The sequence below is a fragment of the Pipistrellus hanaki genome, assembly GCF_964339955.1.
Source record: "Pipistrellus hanaki genome assembly, chromosome: 6".
NCBI lineage: Eukaryota > Metazoa > Chordata > Mammalia > Chiroptera > Vespertilionidae > Pipistrellus > Pipistrellus hanaki.
The window spans coordinates 34025462-34051901 of NC_140508.1; the positions used below are offsets into that span (position 1 = coordinate 34025462).

At 40.5% G+C, this 26440-nt stretch overlaps 1 protein-coding gene across 3 annotated transcripts in view; it reads left to right on the top strand.

The window, feature by feature from the left end:
* The first annotated feature begins 3957 nt into the window (after positions 1-3957).
* Positions 3958-26440, top strand: part of TPX2 (TPX2 microtubule nucleation factor) — a 57550-nt gene continuing 35067 nt past the window's right edge. Inside the window, exons 1-6 of one of the 3 annotated variants that reach the window (XM_084887884.1) lie at positions 3958-4255; positions 6438-6522; positions 7017-7110; positions 15991-16090; positions 21088-21180; positions 22952-23078. In XM_084887884.1, coding sequence (XP_084744010.1) covers positions 16000-16090; positions 21088-21180; positions 22952-23078 — 311 coding nt within the window. In that variant the 5' untranslated portion in view covers positions 3958-4255; positions 6438-6522; positions 7017-7110; positions 15991-15999. The remainder of the gene's footprint in view (positions 4256-6437; positions 6523-7016; positions 7111-15990; positions 16091-21087; positions 21181-22951; positions 23079-26440) is intronic. The other 2 variants (XM_084887883.1, XM_084887885.1) reach the window with 2 other exon arrangements.

Here is a 26440-nt window from a genome sequence, read left to right on the forward strand (position 1 = left end):
GTCTGCATCCTTCTCCAGAATACCTCTGGTTGCATCTCCTGATGGTTTCCTCCCTGTCCATTTGAACCAGCCACCCTGACTTCCTAACTACTTCTAAAACATGCCTGCTATGCTCCTGCCTTTGGACGTGTCGTGTCCTGTGCCTGGAACATTCTCCCTTCAGTTATCTGCATGACTCATTCATCTTCTTCAGGTTTTTGCCCAAATGTCTTTTACAGAGATGTCAACACAGTCATGGCTAAAATTGTGGGCAGGGTGGACCAGATGTGCCTCTGCTGCCTTCAGCTCTGAAATTCTGCTTTGGTGATTTCAGACCTCGAAGTCTCCCATTCACGAAGAATGGGAACCTGAGACTCAGCCTAGGATGTAATAGATGGAAAAGGAATGACAGGAAAGGAATCCCTTGCTCCAGGCTTACCTCTTGCTAATTTGGAAGGACTTGGGAAGTTCTTTCTCACACCCTGGCCTCCTGGCCTTGCCTCACTCACTGAGTCACTGAGTCACTGAGCACTTTCTGCCTAGTAGGCCCTGGAGACAGCACGTTCTGATGTGCTCTCATTCCTAATACAGAGCAAGCTATCTCTGCCTCCACCCTCACCCCAGGCCTGACTTCATGGTTCTAGAGGTCCTGGTGATATTTGCTAAAAGTGGCAGTTACAGCCCAACCAGACCCTGCCCTCCCTTTGTCTGATCAGCCCCTTCTTCCTTCTCTTATTGTCATCCATCCTTCAGGGGCTGGGAGCAAATGACTTTGCATTTACCACCTCCCAAGGCTACCTCATTTATTTATTTACCTTATTTAGGATCTGTCTTCTTCACCTGAGCTCCCTCAGGTCAGTGATTGACTTTTCTGTCTTTTCATTGCTGCATCCCCACACTTAGCGCAGGGACTGACCCAGGGAGGCTCTCAATTGCTGGAGTGACTGTGTCTCTGTGTGAAAGCCGATAAGTGTGTCCCTTGGAACTAAACCTAGAAATGGAAATCCTAGGTCACAGGGCATACATGTTTTGTCTTTTTAATAGATGTTGTCAAGTTTCCTTCCAGAGCAGGCGAACCCATCCATTCTCCCACCTGCTGAGTTACCTTTCAAATCCTTGATACTTTCCCACTTTAAACTCTGGTCAGTCTGATGGGCGAAAAATGGTACCTCTTTGTTTAAACTTCCCGTACTAGTGAGGCCAAGCACTTTTTCTTGTCTTTAATGGCCAGTTTTGTTTTTTTTCTTCTAAGAATTGGCTATTTTTTCAAAAATTTTCCTATTAAATTTTGTTTTGATTCTTGTCTCTGGAGATTCAAAGGACACTTTTTGTTCGCATTCTGGGTTCTAATCCTTTGTTACATGTGTTGGAAGTATTCCTCCCCTAGTCTTGTTTGTTTATTTTTCTTTTGCCAAACAGAATTTTAAAATTTTGGTTTGGTTGGTCTTTTCTTTTGCCTTAATTTTTTCCTATGCCTTTCTTAAGATTTCCTACCCCAATGCCACCAATGTATTCTTTTAAACTGTAAATTTTTTAATTTTTAAATACCCTTAGGGTTCTAATTCACTTGAAATGTGTTTTTGTAGTTGGCACAGAATAAAAATCTAACATAACATTCCCCCAATGAAAAGCAAATGTCCCAGCTCCATTATTTGTTTGTCTCTATCTGATTTCAATTCTACACAGCATTTACTAAATTCTGATATACTTGGGTCTTTTTCTATACTCTTAAACTCTGCTACTGATTAACAAATTTCTCTATGGCAATCCCCTATTTTTTAAAAAAAACAACACTTTTGTAGAAAAAAGCTTTTGCAAGCTGGACCAGTGTTGCTCAGTGGCTGAGTGTCAACCTATGAACCAAGAGGTCACAGTTCGATTCCCCATCAGGGCATATGACCGTGTTGTGGGCTTTATCCCCAGTAGAGGGCATGCAGGAGGCAGCTGATTCATGATTTTCTATCATCATTGATGTTTCTATCTCTCTCTTATTTCCTCTCTGAAATAAATTAAATATTATATATAATATATAATATATAATATTTAATATATATTATATATATAAAGACTTTTGTGGAAAATTTCAAACACATATCTGTAATGAATTAGTATGTGTATGCATATATGTTACTCAGATTCAACAATTATCAATTTGTGGCTAATCTTGTTTCATTTATATTCCCACCTACTTTCCTCCCCTACATACTTTCAACTGTTATTATTAATCCTCACCTGAGGATATTTTTCCATTAATTTTTGAGAGAGAGAGAGAGGAAGGGAGGAGGAGTTTGAGAGAAAGACATACTTCCATTGGTTGCCTCCCACACTTGTCCCAACTGGGGCTGGGGATTGAGCCTGCCACTGAGGTATGTGCCCATGACCAGAATTGAACTTGAGACCCTTCAGTTGTCGGGCCAACACTATCCACTAAGCCAATCCAGCTAGGACACTCCCAATTATTTTGAAGTAAATTCAAGAGTCATTTTATCCTTTCCATTTCTATATGTATTTCTAAATATAAGAAGTACTAAAAACAAAACAAAACAAAACACAACAATAGCTCAAAACCGGTTTAGCTCAGTGGATAGTGCCTTGGCCTGAGGACTGAAGGGTCCCAGGTTCGATTCTGGTCAAGGGCATGTACCTTGGTTGCGGGCACATCCCCAGTAGGGGGTGTGCAAGAGGCAGCTGATCGATGTTTCTCTCTCATCGATGTTTCTAACTCTCTATCCCTCTCTCTTCCTCTCTGTGAAAAATCAATAAAATATATTAAAAAATAAATAAAAAAACAACAGTAAACCAAATTGAAACAAAAAACCTTGCAGTTTATTTTTTTGGAGAAACTAGATCTTTTGTACTCATCTGGATTTGTTGTTCTTGTTTATTTTTGTTTATCCTCACAAGAGGATATTTTTTAGAGAGTGGAAGGGAGGGGAGAGAGGAACATTGGTCTGAGAGAGATAAATTCATTGGTGGCCTCCAGCACCAGCCGACCTAGATGGGGATGCAATCTGCAATATATTCCAGAGAGGAAGAGAGAGATAGAAACATCAATCATGAGAGAGAATCGTTGATTGGCTGCCTCCTGCACCCCACACTGAGGATGGAGCTGGCAACCCCGGCAGGTCTCTGACCGAAATCCAGAATCGAACCCTGACCTATTGGTTCATAAGTGGACACTCAACAACTGATACACGCTGGCAGCGCTGGGTTCTCTCTTTAAATAGATTTTTTAATTTTTTTTTTTATTTTTTTTATTTTTTAGAGAGAAAGGAAGGGAGAGGGAGAGAGAAACAGAGACGTCTAACCAAGTGAGCCACACCAGTGGGGCCAGACATTTTTAATTCAAATCCTATCTCCTCCACTTATTCCGTGATTAGACAAGTGTACTCAAATTCTTTGAGTTCTTGTGTTTTTCCCCCCTACAATACAAGGATAACAACACTCGAGATGCAGTTGGAATTAAAACTGAAAAACGAGGAACCTCACAAACCGCTTTTAAACCAGTAATATCAGGGCGTGGACTGTATTAAGAATTTGAGGGTCTCCTCCATTGGCAGAGAAGCTGAGGGCGAGTCTATGTTGCAGGCAGGGGATTCTGTATTAAAATGAAGTGAATTCCTATGAATATCAGGCACCATGCACCATGACAAGGAGGATAATGAAATTATAATTTCTTCCGTAAAAGTTTTGGGGAGGTCCAGGATGGATGCTGTTTTGTTACCTAAATCGACTCCACGTCTTTTCAGTTGGTACCAACTTTCCCAAAGAGTTTGGAGCTGAGCATTCTGGGCTTTGTAGTAAATCCTTTTTAGAGCTGTGTCAATGGGCTCACGAAATCTCTTGAGACTACATTTCCCAGGAGTCTTTCGGGCAGGAGGTTGCTCTTCCCTTATCTGACTTCCGGCATCAAGCGATCTGTAGGACCAATCGGGAGGCTGGGACTGCCCAGTTCCGGCAGTCTGATTGGTGCGTTCGGCTGGTGAGCCTGCATTCGAATTTTCAACGGCGTTGAGTGAATCCCGCGGCGGTTCTTGCGGGCGCCTCGCCGTTACAGCTGAGTAGAGGTGATCCTTCGGGAGAAAAGGGAAGCAGCTGGGCCACGGCGGTGCCTTTTCCTGATTTCCGAGCGGCTGGAGGTTGCCTCCAGGCCCCAGTTCGGTCCGCGTTTCCAGGCCCGGGCTTCTGGAGGCTTTTGTCGTGGGGCGCCGGCCCGGCCGGGGCGGAGTGGGAGCCGTCTTCCGGCCTCCCTTCTGCTCCCGACAGAATTTTCCCGGTAAGTCTGTCTGGGCTGAGTCTAGGGGGCTGTTGTCTGGAAGTAGAGATGGAGACCGACCGTGAGAAATAGGGGAAGAAGGATTTGCGAGAGGCTGTAGGCTAGTCGTAGTGGTAATAACGATTATTGTTATTACATTTGCGAAATAAGCATTTACTGGGCTAAGCACTCTGCGTGCGCTTTCTCACTTAATTTCCACACCAAGCCAAAAAAAGTAAGTGCTATTCCTTGCTCCACCTTGTAGAGGAGGAAACTGAGGCCCACAGTCCAGACAAACGTAGAGAAATGGGTGAAACTGTAGCCCCGCCCTCAAGAAGGGCGTCTTTTGGTGGAGGAAAATACTAGACAATTGAGGCGGTGTGAGGACATACTTGAGGGAGAGTTTAATTCCACTTGGGAGCTGTGTTGCTATTTGGGATTTTAAATCAATTCTGTTCTATCTATATTTGCCCTGCCCTCCCCTTTGGATCTAAAAAGTAGGTATGATTGCCTTTCTAATTTCTTGTCGGAACCTAGGACATCCATAGGTAGGAGAGGAAAGAAGTGTGAACCAGGCTATACTATCATAGGATTGGTTTGCCCCCTTTTTCTTGATAATATGGTTTCTTTTTTTTATCACATACCGTTTTTGTAATTAAGCACCAAGGATTTCCCTCCAAATCGTCCTGCCTAGGACAGGACAGTATCTGAGTACTGTTTTGTGTTGTAAGGGCCCTGGCAATTTAGAGGTGAGGGAGATCAGTGAAGCTTAAAAATGGACAAGGGTGGCTTTGTGAAGCAGGTGGGACATAAACTGGCTCTTGCTAAGCAAAGTTTATGAGACAGGAACTAGAACAGCCTTGGTGCATAGAAATCACCCACTTATATCTATTGAACTGAATAGGCAGATGAGCATGATCTAAATTGACTATAAAATTGCAGGTATGAAAAAGTGGACTTAATTGATTAGGTTGGTAAATTTGTTTAAACTTTCTTTTTTTTAATTGATTAAAATTTTAATTTATTGATTAAGGTATCACATATTTGTCCTCAAATCCCCATTCCAATCCCCCACCCCTCCCCACTCATGCCCCCTCCCCCTATTGTCCTTGACCACTGCTTAGGCTCATATGTGTGCACACAAGTCCTTAAACTCAAATTATATAAATAAAGTAGAGTCACTTTGGCCAGCCTGATGTGTAAGTCTTTATTCTAACCTGAAAGTTAATTTACTCTACAGTTGCAATTAAGCTTCTGCAGGAAAGGGGATTATGTGGGAAGGTCCTTCATTTCTTGTGTAGGAACCTACAGAAGTCCAGAGTTTTTCTATATCCTCCATATATTTTTTCCTCCAGCCTTTTCTGGGTCTCTTTCCTAATTTTTTTTTTTTCTTTTAAAATATATTTTATTGATTTTTTTTTTAAAAAAAGGAAGGGAGAGAGATAGAGAGTTAGAAACATCGATGAGAGAGAGTCATCGGTCAGCTGCCTCTTGCACGCCCACCACTGGGGATATGCCCGCAACCAAGGTACATGCCCTTGGCTGGAATTGAACCCGGTACCTTTCAGTCCGCAGGCTGACCCTCTAGCCCACATGTGTCAAACACAAGGCCCGCGGGCCAAATCCAGCCCGCCAGGCCTTGCAATGTGGCCCGCACTGCGCTGTCATCACTGCACTCCGCTGTCAGTTTATGACATTGTCAGTTTATGACTGTTCAGTAAACCATTCGGCCCGCAATTTAGGCTGGATTTTAGATTTTGGCCCCTTCTCTGATTGAGTTCGACACCCCTACAGTCTAGCCACTGAGCCAAACCTGTTACGGCCCTAATTCTTTTTGAATTGCTGGGGAAAAAAGGAGGAGAGATTCAAGTGCCCCATGGCAGACTTAGGTAGGGTAAAGGTAGGAAGCAGAATTGATGACAGGGAGCAAATTTATGAATAGATCCGTGTTTGCCATCAGCAGCCCAAGGTACTTTGTGAAAAAGGTGTAGATAACTGGAAGGAGTTCTGCTTTCGTCTGTTTTGGTAGATAAATTTGATTAGGAGGACATTAAAGATTAGTGAGAAAGGTATAAAGTTGTATGTAGAAGCTTACTTTGGAAAATTTTAAAAAATGCTAGTTCTACTTAAAAAAGCCTATTAAAAGTGTTTTTCATATATACTTTTAAAAATATATTTTATTGATTTTTTTTTTTTTTTACAGAGAGGAAGAGAGAGGGATAGAGAGTCAGAAACATCAGTGAGAGAACATCAATCAGCTACCTCCCGGGGATGTGCCCACAACCAAGGTACATGCCCTTGACCAGAATTGAACTTAGGACCCTTGAGTCTGCAGGCCGACGCTCTACCACTGAGCCAAACTGGGTAGGGCGTGTTTTTCATATTTTAAGTGCCTGCTATTTGTCCTGTTTGAATAGGATAGAAGTGCACACTTCCCGCCCCTTGATGCCAGTGTTTCTAAATTGCAGGTTTTGGAAGTGGGAGTAGATGTAGGTAATATGAAAGACACCAGGAGACAGCAAATATAACCCCAAAATTTAAGAACACTTTCACACTGATGGAACAACAGTCTGTTAAGAAGTTTGGTGTTTGGAGTCCCATGCTATTTGGACCTTGGCTCTTGGAGAATTCTGTGGTTTGAGAGTGGATATCCTTGATCTTAGAGCTCCTTCCTGTTCTGTTAACCTTTTTCTATTACAGAGAACTTGAACCTGTTTGTTTATCTTCCTGCTTCTCCCAGGTTCTTGTTTCTTTTTCCTTATTATTATTATTTCTTTCTCAGGTTCTTGATAAGAAGTACTTGCTAGACTTCAAGATACCAGAAGAGAGTTGAAAATATATTGCGACTTTGATTGGACTTACAGATTAAACCACAGGTACAGTTGTGTCCACAGTGAATTACATTTAAAAAAATAAGAGGAGCATTAATATATTAGCTTCAAAAGTATTTAAGTAAGTTTAATGTATCTTTATAAAATAACATGTTTTGGAAGAAAATTTAATATTGGGAAAGCAAAAGAAAACAATATAACCCATTGTCTCATCTCATAAACTGTGGCTAACATTTTGATAGATTTCTTTCCAGTGTTTTTTGTGCCTATATTTGGTTTTAAAAAGTTATTCACTGAAAACCTTTATTTCCCCCTACCCCCAATAGGTTATGAGTATTTTTTCATGCCATTAAAATTTTGTAGAAACATATTTAATGGTTATGTGTTATTCCTTTGGTACATAACACCAAATGGCCTCATAGGAAAATTATGCTGATTCACATACCCAGTGACAGAATATATTCATAAAGGCACAAATTTATATTTTAAAAATATGTAATACATTTGCATTGTGCAAAAATCCAAATAATGTAAAAAGATTTATAGTATTTAAATTTTTCTGACCCTATCACTGTCAACCTCACTCCCTGTCACCTCATAGATGATCACTTTTTCTTTTTTTAAATACATATCATTATTGATTTCAGAGAGGAAGGGAGAGGTAAAGAGAGACAGAAACATCAATGATGAGAGAGAATCACTGATTGGCTGCTTCCTGCATGTCCCCCACTGGAGATCAAGCCGGAAACCCAGACATGTGCCCCTGATCGGAATCGAACCTGGGACCCTTCAGTCTGCAGGACGATGCTCCATCCCACTGAGCAAAACCAGCCAGGGCAGATGATCACTTTTTTTAGGTTCTGCTTCCCGAACCTTTTTGAAGGATATAACTCTACAAGATGGAGTGATTGAGAATTGATGAGGATTACAACCTGCAGCCCCAATGTCAATCACTACAAACTCTTTCAATTTCTTACTCTTAGAATATCAGAACATTAACATTTTACAAAGATTTGTGTCATTATTTGGCCTAGAGGTAAATGTCATTGAATTCTATTCATGTTCTATTAGTCATATAAGAGTGGATTATGGATTATTGAATCTATGGATAAATACAGCAGACCTGAATAATTCTTCAAAGAGAGTGATCTGAAACACCAGTTTGGGAGAGAAATGATAGAAAACCATTTGTTTGAAGTTTCTGGGCAGTGATGAATTAGAACAAGTGTGCCTGTGTCCTGTGCTGACTTCAGAGTGCTTGGACAGTGAGGGATTGCCATTGGATTTTAAATTGACCCAATTTTGGAAGCTTCATAGATCTATTTCTGTAAACAGATCCAATTTCAACACAGAAATTAGCAAACATAAACGTGGAAACACAAGTCCATTAACTTCCTTCAGACTTAGTTTGTGACTTATATTAACAGTTAAAATTGCACGCTGGATTATGTTGCCATTTACTGACTCCTGCTGATCTCTTATGTGCAAAAAAAATGTAGGTGTTTTCTCCCTGGGTAAGATGAAAATAACTATTTAACTTGTGGTATGTAATAGGATATATTATCCCTTGTGAAAGAAGGAGAGAGTGTCCCTGGGGAAATGGCACTGCCTGGGATGGGACCATCTTAACTAACTACACTCTAATGAAGTCTTGAGTTACTCTGTTTATTCTTTGATATGTCCTTTTGTTTAACTCGTGATTTTTTCTGCAATAGAAATAGGCAAGACACAGCTGGAAAGCTGGATATTGAGGTTCTCAATTGAGAACATCTATCACACCGAAGTGCTGTTTTACTTAGGAGCCGCCAGTTCACTATTTCAGCCTTGCTCAGAATGCACCCTTTTGACACTTCCTTCCTCTCACTTCTGAGCCTGCACCTTTTGATTTATAGAGCTTTGATTTATAGAGGTTATTTTTGCTTTAGAGTGAAGAAAGGTAGACGGGAGGTAATAGAGGTTAATGTCAGATGACTGGAAAAAGGTAGCATTGCTTCTTTTGCAGTCTTCCTCAATTGTAAATCTCCCCCCCCCCCCCCCCATTTGTTTCCTCTTTCCATTAATCTCTTCCCCTAGAGAAACTCGACATTCATTTTTACCTGGTGGAACTGTATTTTTTAGGTATTACTTCCACCAGGAAGCCAGCTCTGACCCTTCTTCTTTTTTAAAAAAAATATATTTTTATTGATTTCAGAGAGGAAGGGAGAAGGAAGGAGAGAAACATTGATGAGAGAGAATAATTGATCGGTTGCCTTCTGCATGCTCCACACTGGGGATTGAGCCATGACCTCCTGATTCATAGATCAACACTCAACCACTGAGCCATACTGACTGGGCTCTGATTCTAGTATAATAGTTTATCCTTAGTTGCCCTTGCTTTATCCCTTATTATAGCAAGGATTATGCTGTTTTATAATTGTATTATCCACTCAACTATGAGTTTCTTAAGGGAGGGAATTATGTATATCCTTTTAGTCTTTGTTTTTTTGAAACAAAAATAATGTATATGATATGATGGATGGCACTTAGTAGGCAGTTTTTATTTATTTATTTTTAAAATATATATATATATATATATATTTAAATATATTTTATTGATTTTTTTAAAGAGAGGAAGGGAGAGAGATAGAGAGCTAGAAATGTCGATGAGAGAGAAACATCGACCAGTTGCCTCTTGCACACCCCCTACCGGGGATGTGCCCGCAACCAACGTACATGCCCTTGACCGGAATCGAACCCGGGACCTTTCAGTCCACAGGCCGACGCTCTATCCACTGAGCCAAACTGGTTTCGGCTATTTTAAAAATATTTTTATTGTTTTCGGAGAGGAAGGGAGAGGGAGAAAGACAGAAACATCAGTGATGAATCATTGATTGGCTACCCCCTACATACCCCCTACTGGCAATTGAGCCCGCAACCCGGGCATGTGCCCTTGACCAGAATCGAACCTGGGAACCTTCAGTCCAAAGGCTGATGCTCTATCCACTGAGCCAAACCAGCTAGGGCAGTAGGCAGTTTTAAAAAGGAAACTAGTTCATAACATACCGGAGAGGCTTTTTTTCCTCGGTTGTAGGAGTTATTGGTCAGAAAGAGCTATTTTTTTCACTTATAATGTTCCCGAGTTTGGTGGATTTAGATAATTTTGAAATGTGATTCTTTCGCTTGGCAGCTTAATTTGTTTGGGGGAATGTGGTTGACGCATGTGCCCTTCCCTCCCAGTGAGAAGTGTTGACAGAAATTCAATCTTGATTAAGGGGCACAGGAAGGCATCCAGTTCCCACCCTGTATGAGGCTCTCTCCTTTAAACAGTTGGCTATAGCCCTTGCCTGCTCCATTTCCCTCTAGGCTTTGTGCTCTTCAACTTTTGAAGGTTTTACATTCTAATATTTATTATTTATGGGAGAGGCAGTGCAGTGAAACTGGCATAACCCTTAGTTACTTTAGGCTTTGTTCATGTACTTGTGCTATCACCCTTTATTGAGGAGAGTCAGACTTCTCAATGAATGTGCATTTGCTTTTAAAATTTCACCCAAATAAAGTGCGGCTGCTTCCTGCACACCCCCTACTGGGGATCAAGCCCACAGCCCTAGCAGGTGTCCTGACAGAGAATGAAACTGTGACCTCCTGGTTCATGGGTTGATGCTCAACCACTGAACCACACCACCTGGGCCCTTTGCCCCTGTTTAAATTGGATTGTGGTTGGTTTGTTTTTTGGTGTTGAGGTTTATAAGTTCTTTATAAATTTGATATATTAAGCCCTTATCAGAACAGAATATGTTCTCTCATTCAGAGGATTGTCTTTTCATTTTGTTGATGTTTCCTTTGCTGTACAAAACCTTTTTAGTTTGATTTAGCCCCATTTGTTTATTTTTTCTTTTGTTTCACTTGCCCAAGGAGATATATCAGAAAAAATATTGTTACACGAAATGTCTGGAATAAATCCTACTTGATCCTGATAACTGATCTTTTTAATATATTGCTGGATTTGGTTTGCTAATATTTTGTTAATACTACCTCATATTTGAAGAAATATTTATAGGAAAACCTTGCATGTTATAATAATTCCAGATTTTGGAATCCCATGGATCTGGTCTTAAAACTCAACACTGCTACACTGGTTGGTAACTGGAGTAGCTTAACTTCTCTGAGCCATTTTCCTTATTTGTAAAATCATGATGCTGATGATATGTACTTTCTATATTGTTAATTCATTTAAATGAGATGACTTATATTGCTGGGACCGGTTTGGCTCAGTGGATAGAGCGTCGGCCTGCAGACTGAAGGGTCCCGGGTTCGATTCCGGTCAAGGGCATGTACCTTGGTTGCGGGCACATCCCCAGTGGGGGGTGTGCAAGAGGCAGCTGATCGATGATTCTCTCTCATCGATGTTTGTAACTCTCTATCCCTCTCTCTTCCTCTCTGTGAAAAATCAATAAAATATATTTAAAAAAAAAAAATGAGATGACTTATATGAAGTGCCTGATAAGGCGCTTGGCCTGTAGTAGACAGCAGTATTTGAAATATATTATTACTTATAAATGATTTTGCCTCTTGCTCCTTGACATTTGATATTGATCTATACAAATAAATATTTTATTTTATTTTTTTAAAATATATTTTGTTGATTTTTTTACAGAGAGGAAGGGAGGGAGATAGAGAGCTAGAAACGTCGATGAGAGACAATCATCGACCAGCTGCCTCCTTCACGTCCCCTACCGGGGATTTGCCCGCAACCAATGTACATGCCCTTGACCGGAATCGAACCCGGGACCTTTCAGTCCGCAGACCGACGCTCTACCACTGAGCCAAACCGGCTTCGGCTATACAAATAAATATTTTAAAATAAATATGAAAGATGGTGGTGCAGTAGATAAAGATATACCCTTTAGAGCCTGTCTGGATTTAAATTATGGTTCTACTACCTCTTAGCTCTTTTGTGACCATGAATAAGTAGTAAATAACTTTGCCTCAGTTTCCACTTCCGTAAGATGAAGGTAATAGCAGTACCTACTTCATAGGGTAATTGTGAGGATTTAGTGACTTAATGTAAAACACTGCCAATGGTGCTTGACATGCCATAAATACTCAGTAATTAATAGCTATTGTTATTTTTAGCTTTTTTCAAGTTTGCATACCTTTTTATTAAGTCAATGTCCAGGGCCAATTTAACTTTTATACAGAAACATTGCTAAAGAAAGAGAATATGTAACATTTGTATATGTGAAAGTTAGTAGCCAACTTATAGATCATGTAAATGGGAAGCATTATTTCAAAAAATAAAGAGTTTTAACAATTACTGCTAGATTTAAGAATGCTTAATAAAAAGTCCAGAAAACCCTAGAAACATAGATTTAGGGGAAGATAAATACTGCTTAACTAGTTTTTTAAACTGAAAAGGTATGTATTTATATAATAAAACCTATTCAGAGAGTATAAAAGTTCATATAATAGAAAGTCTTCTCCTGACCCCGAACTCCCAGCTCTCTTCCCAGACCCAAATAGTATTGTTAACATTGTTGAGTCTCCTTCCACAACAATCGGTGTATGTACAAAGATATAAATGAGTATATATTACCCTTTTCTCTCTTTTTGACATGAATGGGGGCATGCATTTCTGCATTTTGCTTTTCTCATTTAATAGCTCTTGGAGCTTATTCTGCACATATAATCACATACAAAGTTACCTAATGTATACATTTGTGCCATAATTTATACAACAAACCTCTTATTGGTGGAATTTGGGTTTTCAGTGTTTTGGCTTTTATGCACCATTCTGTAGTGAATATTCTTATACTTACATATATGCACAAATACATACCTGTAAGATAAATTTTTATGTTTGGCAAGATCTTTCAAAAAGAAAAATGCAAATTGCCCTCCAAAGAGATTAGCAGTGTAGCTCCATAAGTAAAAAAAGAAAAAAGGGTATTAGGGGTTAAATTTGAATACTTTCCAGGTGGTTTTCAGCAGCATGCGTTAGTGAATCATGGTTTTTAGGAGGGTAAGTGGGGTTGCTGCAAAATTACATTCCTGCCTCTTCCCTCCCCCAACTTTAGTTGTCTTCATTACATTCCTGCCTGGGAAGTGTTCCCAGTGACCTGGGTTAGGCATTAAGATCATGGGAATCCAACATTTTCCCATGTCTTCAGCATGTTTGTTCACAAGAACAGGCAAACTTTCTTCTTGTAGAAGGGGAATTTTAACCGTCAGTCACTGGGGAATCTTTCAGTAAGGGTCCTTTGAATAGAAATCAAAGAGAAGAAAGTTATCAGTAGGTCAAAGGCAGTGATAATGTTATGGTAATATATTTCATAGCACTCGAAGTATCTTTTCATTTGTTTATGGGAAGTAGGTAGGCAGAAAGGTAGATGAGTTGCCCATTGGCCATATACATCTAGTAAATGCCAAAGATGGCTAGATTTCAGGACTTGTATGTTACTTGGTATTACTTTTGTCTGTGACAGAAAGTGTAATTCTAATAGCTTAAACAAAAACATATTACTGTCTGAGAGGAAGGGAGTGGGAGAGATAGAAACATTCAATGATGAAAAAGTCATTGACTGGCTGCCTCCTGCACCCCCCCCCCGCTAGGGATTGAGCCCCCAATCCGGGCATAGGTCATTGCTCATAGAGCATAGGTCCTGGCTCATAGGTCATTGCTCAACCACTGAGCCACACCGGCTGGGTGGTTGCTGATATTTAATCATCAATGATCAGTAGTAGCTCAGTGATATCAGAGCCAATGTCAGTTATACTCTTAGCCATCCACTCATGTGTACATGATGGGTGTTACAGCTCTAACCATTTATATCTGCTTTAAAGGCAAGGAGGGTGAAAGAAAAGGGCAGGACCAGGGGTTGTAGCTATATTAGGAAAAATAAGAGTCTTTATAAATCTGTCAGCAGATTCTGACTTCTTTCTCATTGGCCAGAACTATCCCATGGCTACTACTCCAAGCTCGGAAGGTGGCAGTTTAGGTCAGTGGTCGCCAACCTTTCAGACCTCCCGGACCACCAGTGGTCCATGGACCTTCGATTGGCGACCGCTTCTCCAAAGATTTCCTTAAACCAGGGGTCGCTAACCTTTTGGACCTCATAGACCACCAGTTGGTCCCCGCTGATCTAGGTGACTTCCATTATATTGTGCTTCCTACTGTTTTGGTGATGTTCAGTTAAAAAATACTTAATGGCTTAGGTTATGTTAATCTCTAGTTCTCTTTATATTTATAGTTCATGCTATATATTTAAATATTGTATACTGTCTTATTTATTGAGAGTATAGAACTTCAGCTACTGTCTAGATTTTTAAATTCCTTTGTGTTTGAGGCTAGATCTATTATTATTATTATTATTTATTTATTTTTGGTATATTTTTGAGAAAGGAGCTTCGATATCACCAAAACCCACATCTTAAGAACTACTAAGAAATAGCTTATTGAGTTAAATTGAATACTGAAAGTAGAAATGAGTGAGAGTGAAAAAGTTAGAATGTGGGTAATGCAGAATCTATTTAGGGCAAAAAGAACTATGAAGAATGGATCTACTTAGAAATAAATATTGTTCTACTTTCTATAAAAATATAAATCTTAATTACATTAACAGGCTTCTCTAATTCACAGTGTGAGGGAAGGACTCAGCACAGGAACCCGGGGTGTCTGCCTTCTGAGCGCTAATCCCAGAGCCCCCGACCCTGGCTTCTGCTCACAAAGCTCCAGTCCACTCTGTCCTCCCTCAGCCAGAGCCCAAGGTGAATTGTGCGATGGCCTTTTAAGAGGATGCCTGCATGTCCAGCCATCTGTCCCTGGCAGACAACAGCTGCTTTTACAGCCAGATGTTATGCCAGCACCTTTCTCAGTTTTGGTGCTCTGTGCTGGGGGGCCCAGCTTAGTGTTTAGATCCCAGATGCTATTTTACTTGTAATTCCAGTTTGGTCCTGTGAGTGTGTAAGTGTTATTCCCATACCATTTTTAATCTCCTATATGTTTTTAAATCCCCACTCAAGGATTTGTTTATTGATTTTAGGGAGGAAGGGAGAGAGACAGAGAAACATCACTGGGAGAGAGAAATAAACATCAATCTGTTGCCTCTTGTACAGGCCCTCACTGGGGATCGAACTGGCATCCGAGGTATATGCCCTGATCAGGAATTGAACCTGCAACCTTTTATTGGATGACGATTCAACCACCTGAACCACCTGGCCAAGGCTTATATATTTTTTTAAGTCTTTTTCTTCATGCTCAGGAACAATATTTTTATGAAAATAAGGAAAGAAAACCTAAACTTGGCAAAACTGTATTGAGCTCTTACTATGTATAAGATACTGTTCTAAGCACCTTGATGGATGAGGCATACACAAATGAGTAATATCCCATTCTTGTCTTCAGGAACTTATAATCTATAGAACTTATAGGAGAGACATTTGTGTAGGTTATTAATATAAAATTGGATGGTAAACAAAGCACTATAGTGTTGGAGAAGCAACAATTATGTACAATGGGTAGAAATTGGGAAATAATTTGTAGAGAATTGAATTGGACTTTGAATGATGAGGAAGATTTTGGTTAGGTATGAAATTTAATGTATGCATTTCAGAAATTGGGTTGTGTGGGACAGAGAGAGAGAAAATTGGATTGGGTTATTCAGGGCAGAGAGTAAATTGGGTGAGAAGATGGTAGATTGAGGGGAAAATAAAATAATGAATGTAAAACAACTAGCACAATGGATGGCATGCTGTAGGTACTCAAACTTGACCATTTTCTAATTCTACCACATTTACCTCAAGGAGTATTTTCAAGTTACCAAAAATAACTTGATTTGTTTTGAAAAATAAGACATGTGCAGTCAAGTTTTTGAAATTTTCTTTACTTGTAAGTTGACCTGTTGAGAAAAATGACAATAATATTGGAAAAACCTGCTCTTCTGTGCTAAGGTGGGGACAATGTCTTACTCCTATGATGCTCCCACGAACTTCATCAATTTTACATCTTTGAATGAGGAGGAGGAACCCCCAAACATAGATTCTTGGTTTGGTAAGTGTCTGCTTTCTCTGCCATTTTAAGGGTTAGTGGCTTGCTTTGTTCTGAGGATCTTAAAAAAAGAAGGGGTTGAAAGGAAGTAATTAAAATGTAAATTCCTGTCTGCATCAAGATACTTTGTCATCCATGACAAGAGAGAAATAATTGAAGTGCCCATTATCTTGGGAATGAACTATCAGTAGAAGACAACGTTATTTTGCGGTTAAGAATGACAAATAATTTAAACTTTAGTGATATATAGGAAAAATCCAGAAATCCATATTTTCTTAAAATACGATGAAGCGAAGTTGAGTGAAACTCTAGGACCCAAAACCATGTCTATAGTGATGGTAGCTACGTAAAAATTTGCTCTGCTTGTCACTGGGCATACAGTATATTACAACTAGGTTATTGACATTGATACAATCCACAATCTTGCTCAGATTTCCCATTTCACTTATACTCTTGTTTATGTGTATTAAGTTTTATGCAATTTTATCACTTGGGTAGGTTCATGGATCTACCACCACAGTCAAGATACTGAATAGTTGTAACATCACAGGGAGTCTTGTGATGCCCTTTTATAACTATACTACCGTGTTTCCCCGAAAATAAGACATCCTCCGAAAATAAGACCTACTTATAGGTTTCCTTTTAAGTGAAATATAAGGCATTCCCCCGAAAATAAGGCCCCCCCTAGGCTCTGTCTCAGAACGCTATTGCTAAACATGAGAGATTTGGTCCACTGATTCTGAAAGAAATGGAGTCACAAGAAATTCACCAGGAAATTCAGGAATTGGATTGTTATGATGATGTTCCAGAAGATGATGACATGATTGTCATTGAATAAATGAGTAAATTCTTGATACTGTAGGATTCACAGTTTGTCTGGTTTGTGTTGACAACTACCGTACTACTGTACCGTATACAGGTAATAAATTTCCTTTATTTTCATTTAACAATAAATGTGTACCGTATTCTTCTTCATGGAAAAATAAGACATCCCCTGAAAATAAGACCTAGCGCATCTTTGGGAGCAAAAATTAATATTAAGACACTGTCTTATTTTCGGGGAAACAGGGTAGGCACCTGTTGCAGGAGTATTCCTGCAAGACTTCCAGTGGGTTTCCCTCTCGCCACCCTCACCTCTCCTGCCCCCCACCTTTCCTGCTGTGGTGAGCAGCACGCCCTGCCCTGCCCACCCGACCTGCTGCACCCATCACCCCTGCTGCAGCCTCGCGTGCCACCAATGCTCACCTTGCCCCGCCCTGTATGCGCTGCTAGTGCTTTCCTTCAGCAGCTGCAGCTGCCTTGCTTTCCACTTTCCCTCCCTCTTCCTTCTATGCTAGGGGTGTCGAACTCAATCAGAGAAGGGGCCAAAATCTAAAATCCAGCCTAAATCGCGGGCCGAATGGTTTACTGAACAGTCATAAACTGACAATGTCATAAACTGGCAGCGGAGTGCAGTGATGACAGCGCGGTGCGGGCCACATTGCAAGGCCTGGCGGGCTGGATTTGGCCCGCGGGCCTTGTGTTTGACACATGTGTTCTATGCTGTCTTCAGTCTTCACTCCTCCTTCCCTCCGCGTATGCCAATTAACCACCACCTTTGTTTGGTTAATTTGCATATTCAATCTGATTGGCTGGTGGGTGTGGCTGGTGAGCATGGCATGTGTAGTGATGGTTAATTTGCATATCACTGTATTAGGTTAGACTAGTCATGCATGGTGGTTGGGGGGTGTTCCTCAGCCCAACCTCACCCTCGCCAATCTGGGACTCCTCAGGGGATGTCCGACTGCAGGTTTAGGCTCGATCCCTGGGATCTGGCCTAAACCAGCTGTTGGACATCCCACTTGCAATCTAAGACCACTGGTTCCTAACTGCTCACCTGCCTGCCTGCCAGATCACCCCTAGCCACTGCCTGCCATCCTGCTTGCCCCCAACTGCTCCCTTTGCCAGCCTGCTCGCCCCAGCTGCCTCATCACCTCCAAATGCCCTCCCCTCCTGGCTTGATCACCACCTCTTGGCCCTGCCACCATGGCTTTGTCTGGAAGAATGTCCGGAAGGTCTCCAAGGAGGTTTCCCGGTCTAATTAGCATATTACCATTTTATTAGTATAGATTTATCTCCCTCTTGCTAATACTCTCCAATTTGTTTTTAAATGGGAAGGATTATGCTCCTCAGAACCCAATCCCTAAACAGAGATAAGATTGCCTAATGTTGGGTCATGTGATGTGGCACCAACCTTGAACCAGGGCAACAATAAGTAAGGATGGATATATATATATATATATATAGATATATATATAGATATATATATAGATATATATATAGATATATATATTATTTTTTTAAAATATATTTTATTGATTTTTACAGAGGAAGGGAGAGGTATAGAGAGTTAGAAATATCGATGAAATAGAAGCATTGATCAGCTGCCTCCTGCATACTCCCCACTGGGGATGTGCCCACAACCAAGGTACATGTCCTTGACTGGAATTGAACCTGGGACTCTTGAGTCCTCAGGCTGATGCTCTATCCACTGAGTCAAACTGGTTAGGGCAGTGTTCAGCAAACTCATTAGTCAACAGAGCCAAATATCAATAGTACAAGGACTGAAATTTCTTTTGAGAGCCAAATTTTTTAAACTTAAATTTCTTCTAATGCCACTTCTTCAAAATAGACAAGCCCAGGCCGCACTCAAGGGGCCCAAGAGCTGCATGTAGCTTGCGAGCTGTAGTTTGCTGACCACGGGGTTAGGGCAAGGATGATTATATTTTTATATTACTTTGGAGTAATATATAAGACTATGTCAGGGTAGTAGTTGCTAGGGCCCCTTCATTTTATTCTTTCGCATGTCCTTTTTACTCCTTATTAAGAGAAATCAATATTGATAAGAAAATGAATCCATTGAAGCTGTACTTAGCACTGATAATGCAGAGTCCAAATGTAAGGGCATAAGCCATTCTCCTGGGAAAGGACTTAAATGGTGTCTTATCCAGATCCCACGAGGAGAGGTTTCTTGGTAGTGGTATGGGAAGAAAGATAAACAAGAGCGCCAACTACCCAACAGGGGTCTTTCCATGCCCTTGCTTTATGGAAATTCTGAGGAAATGGTTGGGTTATCTGTTGTCTCTTTTTCACAGCTTTTCTTTAAATCAAAAAAAGGAAATACTAGTAAAACAATACTACTCTGTTTCCCCGAAAATAAGACAGTGTCTTATATTAATTTTTGCTCCCAAAGATGCGCTAGGTCTTATTTTCAGGGGATGTCTTATTTTTCCATGAAGAAGAATACGGTACACATTTATTGTTAAATGAAAATAAAGGAAATTTATTACCTGTATACGGTACGGTAGTACGGTAGTTGTCAACACAAACCAGACAAACTGTGAATCCTACAGTATCAAGAATTTACTCATTTATTCAATGACAATCATGTCATCATCTTCTGGAACATCATCATAACAATCCAATTGCTGAATTTCCTGGTGAATTTCTTGTGACTCCATTTCTTTCAGAATCAGTGGACCAAATCTCTCACTATTTAGCAATAGCGTTCTGAGACAGAGCCTAGGGGGGGCCTTATTTTCGGGGGATGCCTTATATTTCACTTAGAAGGAAACCTATAAGTAGGTCTTATTTTCGGGAGATGCCTTATATTTCACTCAGAAGGAAACCTGTAAGTAGGTCTTATTTGCAGAGGATGTCTTATTTTCGGGGAAACATGGTATTACATACTAGAGGCCCAGTGCACAAAATTTGTGCACTCGCAGGGGGTTGGGGGGTTCCTCAGCCTGGCCTTCACCCTCTCACAGTCCGGGAGCCCTTGGGGGAATGTCCTAAGCCGTCAGTAGGCCATTCTTAGCGCTGTTATGGAGGTGGGAGAGACTCCTGCCAATGCCGCTGTGCTCCCCCTGTGGGAGCGCGTTGACCACCAGGGGCAGCTCCTGTGTTGAGCATCTGCCCCCTGGTGGTCAGTGCGTATCATAGTGACCGGTTGTTCTGCTGTTTGGTCGATTTGCATATTAGCCTTTTATTATATAGGATAGTTGGGCAGAAAATCATTAATCCCACTGTTGTTTTTTTTCAAAACCTTAGTTCTAATATATTGCTTTCTAATTTCCTCCAAGCAATCACATCTTTTTACACAGTTGCAATCAGTTTATATGCACCATGTTTTTTTCTGGGGCTCACCACAATCTTGTTTAAAAATTATTTTTAAAATATACTTTTATTGATTTCAGAGAGGAAGGGAAAAAGAGAGAGAGAGATAGGAAACATCAATGATAAGAGAGAATCATTGATTTGCTGCTTCCTGCACACCCCCTCCTGGGGATCAAGTCCACAACCTGGGCACGTGCCCTTGACTAGAATCCAACCTGGGACCCTTCAGTCTGTAGGTCGGCACTCTCTCCACTCAGCCAAACTGGCTAGGGTATTCTCACCACAATCTTGATACTTCTGTCAGTAGGCTGGGATAGAACAGGCGTTTCACTGCTTTGTGCTGACTTTTAGGCACAGCAGAACATAAGACAAAATTATTGCATAAAGCCTAGTTCTTTCCTTTCTCACATACTTCATACTCCCCTCTCACTACCCTAGTTGAGGAATAATGTCAATTCAGACTATGGGAAGTCCCTTGTGAACCTTGCAGAGCTTGGTGGCTACAGTTTTCTTTAGAAGGAACATGGTGTATTTAGGTGGTAGATAAGGCCAGTTCATGCTTGTATGGTCCTAATTGTGAATCAAGCAAAGACAAAGAGCTGTTCACAGTGTAGTCTGTACTTCTTTTCTAAAATGCGTTGTTCACTGTTGCCAGTGTTGTAGTGATAGTTTTCACAGTCTCTTATCTCTGACGCATAATGTGTACTCTTTTTCTCACTAGAATTTTGCTTATACTTTTCAAGTGAGTTAGAAATGTACTGGTTGGGGGCTTTAGGCCCCATTTTAAGTGCTTGGCGCTGACTTATTTTGCTTGTGTAGATGATGACATTCTTATCGTTTCACAGAAGAGAAGGCCAATTTGGAGAATAGGTTTCCTGACCTGACTCCTATGAGAAAAGCAAATCCTCCACAAGCTATTGTGACACCTTTGAGACCAGGTAAGAGAAAATATTAGAAAAAAGCTTTTTTGCAGATTGGTGGTACAGTTTAGAAGGGGCCTGAGGGTCCTGGAGGAATTACCTAAATGCTGTATATCCCTTGGTTTATTTTTGGTGAAATGTGCTCATTTATTTCATGGTGAATGTGAAATTAATGATGTGCTACACTTTAAAAAAAAATAATATCTTGGGACTTAAGCTAACATAGAATTTTTTTTGTCCAACTAGAATTTGATTGCCAGATATATAACCGTCTTCTTTTTATTTTATTATTATTTTTTTAGTTGTTCCTCTCCACGGAAATCTTTAGTAAAAGGCGAAAGATTTATACGATCTGAAGAGAAACCAGAGTATATAACCGTCTTCTTTTTATGATAGTATTTAATGTAACATATGGGTCTGGCTGATAAATATACCAGTAGGAGAGAAGAATGTACTGCTCTATAGTATACAAGAATTCTGTCTGTCTGATTTTAAAAGATGATTGACATTTTTAAACTGGTGGTTACTAAATCTGTAGAATGTAGTCTATTTGATCAGAACAAAAGAGGTATCCTTGAAGAGATCACAAATCTGTGGGCAGTGCTTTAGAGCCTGCCCACCCTTTACATCTTGGAGGCTATATTAATTCCCTTCAATTCACAATAAAGTCTTGTGCTCATGTTTAAACTTCAAAAAAAAAAAAAAAAAGTCAACTCCTTGAAAATGACCTTTTTTTGAAATCATCGCTATATTTAGATATAATTCACACACAGAATTCACCTACTTAAAGTGTACATTTTCTGTTTTTTATTTTATTTTATATTTTGTTGATTTCAGAGAGGAAGGAAGAGGGAGAGAGAGAGATGGAAACATCAATGATGAGAGAGAATCATTGATTGCATGCCTCCTGCACGCCCCCTACTGGGGATCAAGCCTGCAACCTGGGCATGTGCCCTTGACCGGAATCGAACCCGGACTCTTCAGTCCACAGGCCGATGCTCCATCCACTAAGCCAAACCGGCTAGGGCCACACACAAAATTTTTAATCCAAAATTCTGTTTTAAGTCATATATATACATGATGCAGGGAAAAGTGGGTTTATAGTTGTGAGTACCCAAAACACAGTTTATTCTTGTATTATAAATCATTGTATTTTCCATATGAACAACTGTAAACCTACTTTTGCTCCACTGTGTATATCTTATATTTAACTTATTTTCTTGAGATTTGAGTTCTGACTAGTTTTGTTTATTTGTTTTATTTTAAAAAAATATATTTTATTGATTTTTTACAGAGAGGAAGGGAGAGGGAGGGATAGAGAGTTAGAAACATAGATGAGAAAGAAACATTGATCAGCTGCCTCCTACACACCTCCTACTGCGTATGTGCTCGCAACGAAGGTACATGCCTTTGACCGGAATTGAACCTGGGACCTTTCAGTCTGCAGGCCGACACTCTGTCCACTGTCCACTGAACCAAACCCGTTAGGGGTTAACTTAATTTTTTAGAAAGAGGAAGGGAGAGAGAGAGAGAGAGAGAGAGAGACAGACAGACAGACAGACAGACATAAACATCCATGTCAGAGAGAAATATCACTTTTTGATAGTGATATTTAGAGAGAAATAATATTTCTCGCATGTGCCCCAACCAGACTGGGGATTGAACCCACAACCTGGGTATGAGCCTTGACTGGTAATCAAACCTGCCACCTTTTGGCCTACAGGAGGATGCTCCACCAACAGCCACACTGACCAGGGCTGAGTGTTGACTAGTTTTTACTCTCTTGCAGTTGACAACACTTATTATAAAGAGTCAGAAAAAGAAAATCTGGTGCAACAGTCCATTCCCTCAAATGCTCGTTCTGCCCTGGAAGTCAAGGGAACCACCTCAAGAAATACTCCATCTCTGCCTCAGAGGTAAGATTGTTTCATGGTCAAAAGTGGTGGATATATATATATATATATATATATATATATATATATATATATTTAAATAAATCTTTATTGTTCAGATTATTACAGTCGTTCCTCTTTCCCCCCCCCATAACTCCCCTCCACCCAGTTCCCCCCCCACCCTCTGCCCTTACCACCCTCCTCACTATCCTCCTCCATAGGTGTACGATTTTTGTCCAGTCTCTTCCCGCATCCCCAACACCCTTTTCTCCCTGAGAATTGTCAGTCCACTCCCTTTCTATGCCCCTGATTCTATTATATTCACCAGTTCATTCTGTTCATCAGATTTTTTATTCACTTGATTTTTAGATGCACTTGTTGATAGATATGTATTTGTTTGTTGTTAATAATTTTTTTTTTTTTTTTGTGGTAAAATAATTTATTTGCATGAAGTTACTACATTCCTTGGGTTGTAAAGTCCAATGCCCCTTAATCTAGTCCTGGAAAGTGTGCCGCTGTGGGTTCAGCAAAGCCAGAAGCAGAGCCAGTGTCCAGAGTTTCTGTTCAGCATCAGGCAGATTCAGTCTACTAGTCCACTATGTGGAGTCCACATGACCGTGGGCCACATGGGCAAATTCAGGGGAATGTGCCCCCTGCAATGGGAGTCCCAAGAGGCTAGAGGGCCAAGAAACAAGACAGTGGAACTCCCTTTTTCTAGGAGTTTAAATATTTAGATTGCATGTGTTTACAGTGGCCATGCCTATTCTGGCCACTGACTTGTTCTCAGGTGTGACTGATAGATAAATACCTCTCACATCATCCATGTCTTACTGGGCATGCATCTAAACTGCCTTTGTCCAGTCCCTTTCCTCATCAATCTGTGGAGAACAGACTTAGAGAATGTTTACTGCAGCTTCCTGGCAAAGTTGTATAAAGAGTATGCCTATATTATCTAGTCTTTCCTTTACTCCTTTCCTGTTTAATAATAACCAGATTATTGCAACAGTATCATTGGTGGAGAGGATTATTTTCTGTTTATCACCCCCCCCCCCCATGTCTTACCTATATAGGCTGTTTTTCTTTTCTTTTCTTTAATTTATTTATTTTTAAAATATATTTTATTGATTTTTTTTTTTGCCCCCCTCCCTCCCTCCCACACTTCCCCTCCTTCCCCAGAGTTTTATGTCCATTGGTTGTACTTATATGCATGTATAAAAGTCCTTCGGTTGATCTATTATCTCCCCCAGATCTTCCTCCCCTCCCCACTGTAATTTGACAGTCTGCTTGTTGATTTACTGTCTCTATATCAATATTTTGGTTCATCAGTTTATAATGTTCTTTATTATCCACAAATGAGTGAGGTCATGTGGTGTTTCTCTTTCATTGATTGGCTTATTTCACTCAGCATGATGTTCTCCAATTCCATCCAGGTTGCTGCAAATGATGAGAATTCCTTCTTTTTTATGGCAGTATAGTATTCCATTGTGTAGATGTACCATAGTTTTTGGATCCAATCATCTGCTGACGGGCACCTAGGCTGTTTCCAAATTCTAGCTATTGTAGATTGTGCTGCTATGAACATAGGGGTGCATATATCCTTTCTGATTAGTGTTTCTAGTTTCTTGGGATGTTGTTCATAATTTTTATCTTTACCTTTTTCTTCTTCCTTTTCTTACAGAATACCCTTCAGCATTTCATATAATACTGGTTTGGTGGTGATAAACTCCTTTAGCTTTTCTTATCTGTGAAGCTCTTTATCTGACCTTCAGTTCTGAATGTCAGCTTGTCTGGGTACAGTACTCTTGGTTGTAGGTTTATGCTATTTATCACTTTGAACATTTCTTGCCATTCCCTTTTGGCCTGCATAGTTTCTGTTGAGAAATCAGCTGACAATCGTATGGGCGCTCCCTTGTAGGTAACTAACTTTTTCTCTTGCTGCTTTTAATATTCTCTCTTTGTATTTTGCTCTTGGCATTTTAATTATGATGTGTCTTGGAGTGGTCCTCTTTGGATTCCTTTTGTTTGGGGTTCTCTGCGCTTCCTGGACTTGTAAGTCTATTTCTTTCACCAGATAAGGGAAGTTTTCTGTCATTATATCTTCAAGTAGGTTTTCAATATCTTGCTCTCTCTCCTTCTGGCACCCCCATAATTTGGATGTTGGTATGCTTGAATTTGTCCCAGAGGCTTCTTATACTATCTTCATATTTCTGGATTCTTTTTTCTTTTCTTGTTGGGTGTGTTTTGCTTCTTTGTATTTCAAATCTTTGACTTGATTCTTGTGATCCTCTGGTCTGCTGTTGGGTCTCTGAATATTATTCTTTATTTCAGTCAGTGTATGCTTAATTTCTAGTTAGTCTTTTTCATATCCTCAAGGGACTCACTAAATTTATCAGTGATTTCTAGAAAATTCTTGAAAAACCTTATAACATTGGTTTTGAACTCTATATCCAGTTGTTTGCTTTCTTCCATTTCTTTCATTTGTGATCTGTTTCTTTGTCTCTGCATTTTGGCTGCTTCCCTGTGTTGATAGGGTGGCTTTGTTTGCTAGTTGTCCTATAGGGCCCAGTGGCTCAGCCTCCCCAATTACCTGAGGTGGACACTCTTGTTGAACCCTTTTGTGGGCTATGTGCATAGTCTTGTTGTAGTTAAGCTTAGATTGTTGTTGGTATCACTGGGAGGAATTGAACTTCGGCCAATTGGCTGTGAGGATCAGTTTTGTCTACAATGAGAGAACTTCTGTGCTGGAGACATCCTTATGGGGCAGGACTTGCTTCAGTGGGGCTTTGGAAATTTTAGATTGCAAAGGGCCAGGCCATTCATATGCAAAAGCCTCTGTGCACAGCTGGGGTGGAGTTGTAAATTGGGTGGGCCAGGGTCTCAGGGAATCAATAGGGTGGAGCAAACAGCAATGGCTGACTGTCAGCCCTGCCCTAAGAGGCCCCCCGGGTCTCAGTGTCCTGCAGTAATCGCTGCAAGCACCTCTGAGAGAAAGCTGCCCTTGAGTTCCAGCCTGATGCCAGACAGTCCAGTTTCCCCCAGTATGAGTCTGGGTCCCCAGAGTCTCGACTGGAACTGGAGTTCAGAGCAGTTGGGAGCTTGTGTCTCCCTCCTGATTGAAAAATACAACCGCCCTCAGTTGCCACCCTTTTCTCGCGTGCACCTCCATACCTCTGCACTTTACTTCCACACCTCCTCTGAGTCTCAGTGTGCTTTTCTCTTCCCTTCTAGTTGTAGAATTTCCACTCAGTCAGCCTCATGTGGTTTTGGATGATGTCTGTTTTATCTTTTAGTTGTAGTTTTGAAGTGGTTGTATGAGGCAGCAAGTTCAGATGTTTACCTATGCTGCCATCTTGGTTTCTCTCCAAAAGTGGTGGTTATATTAATGA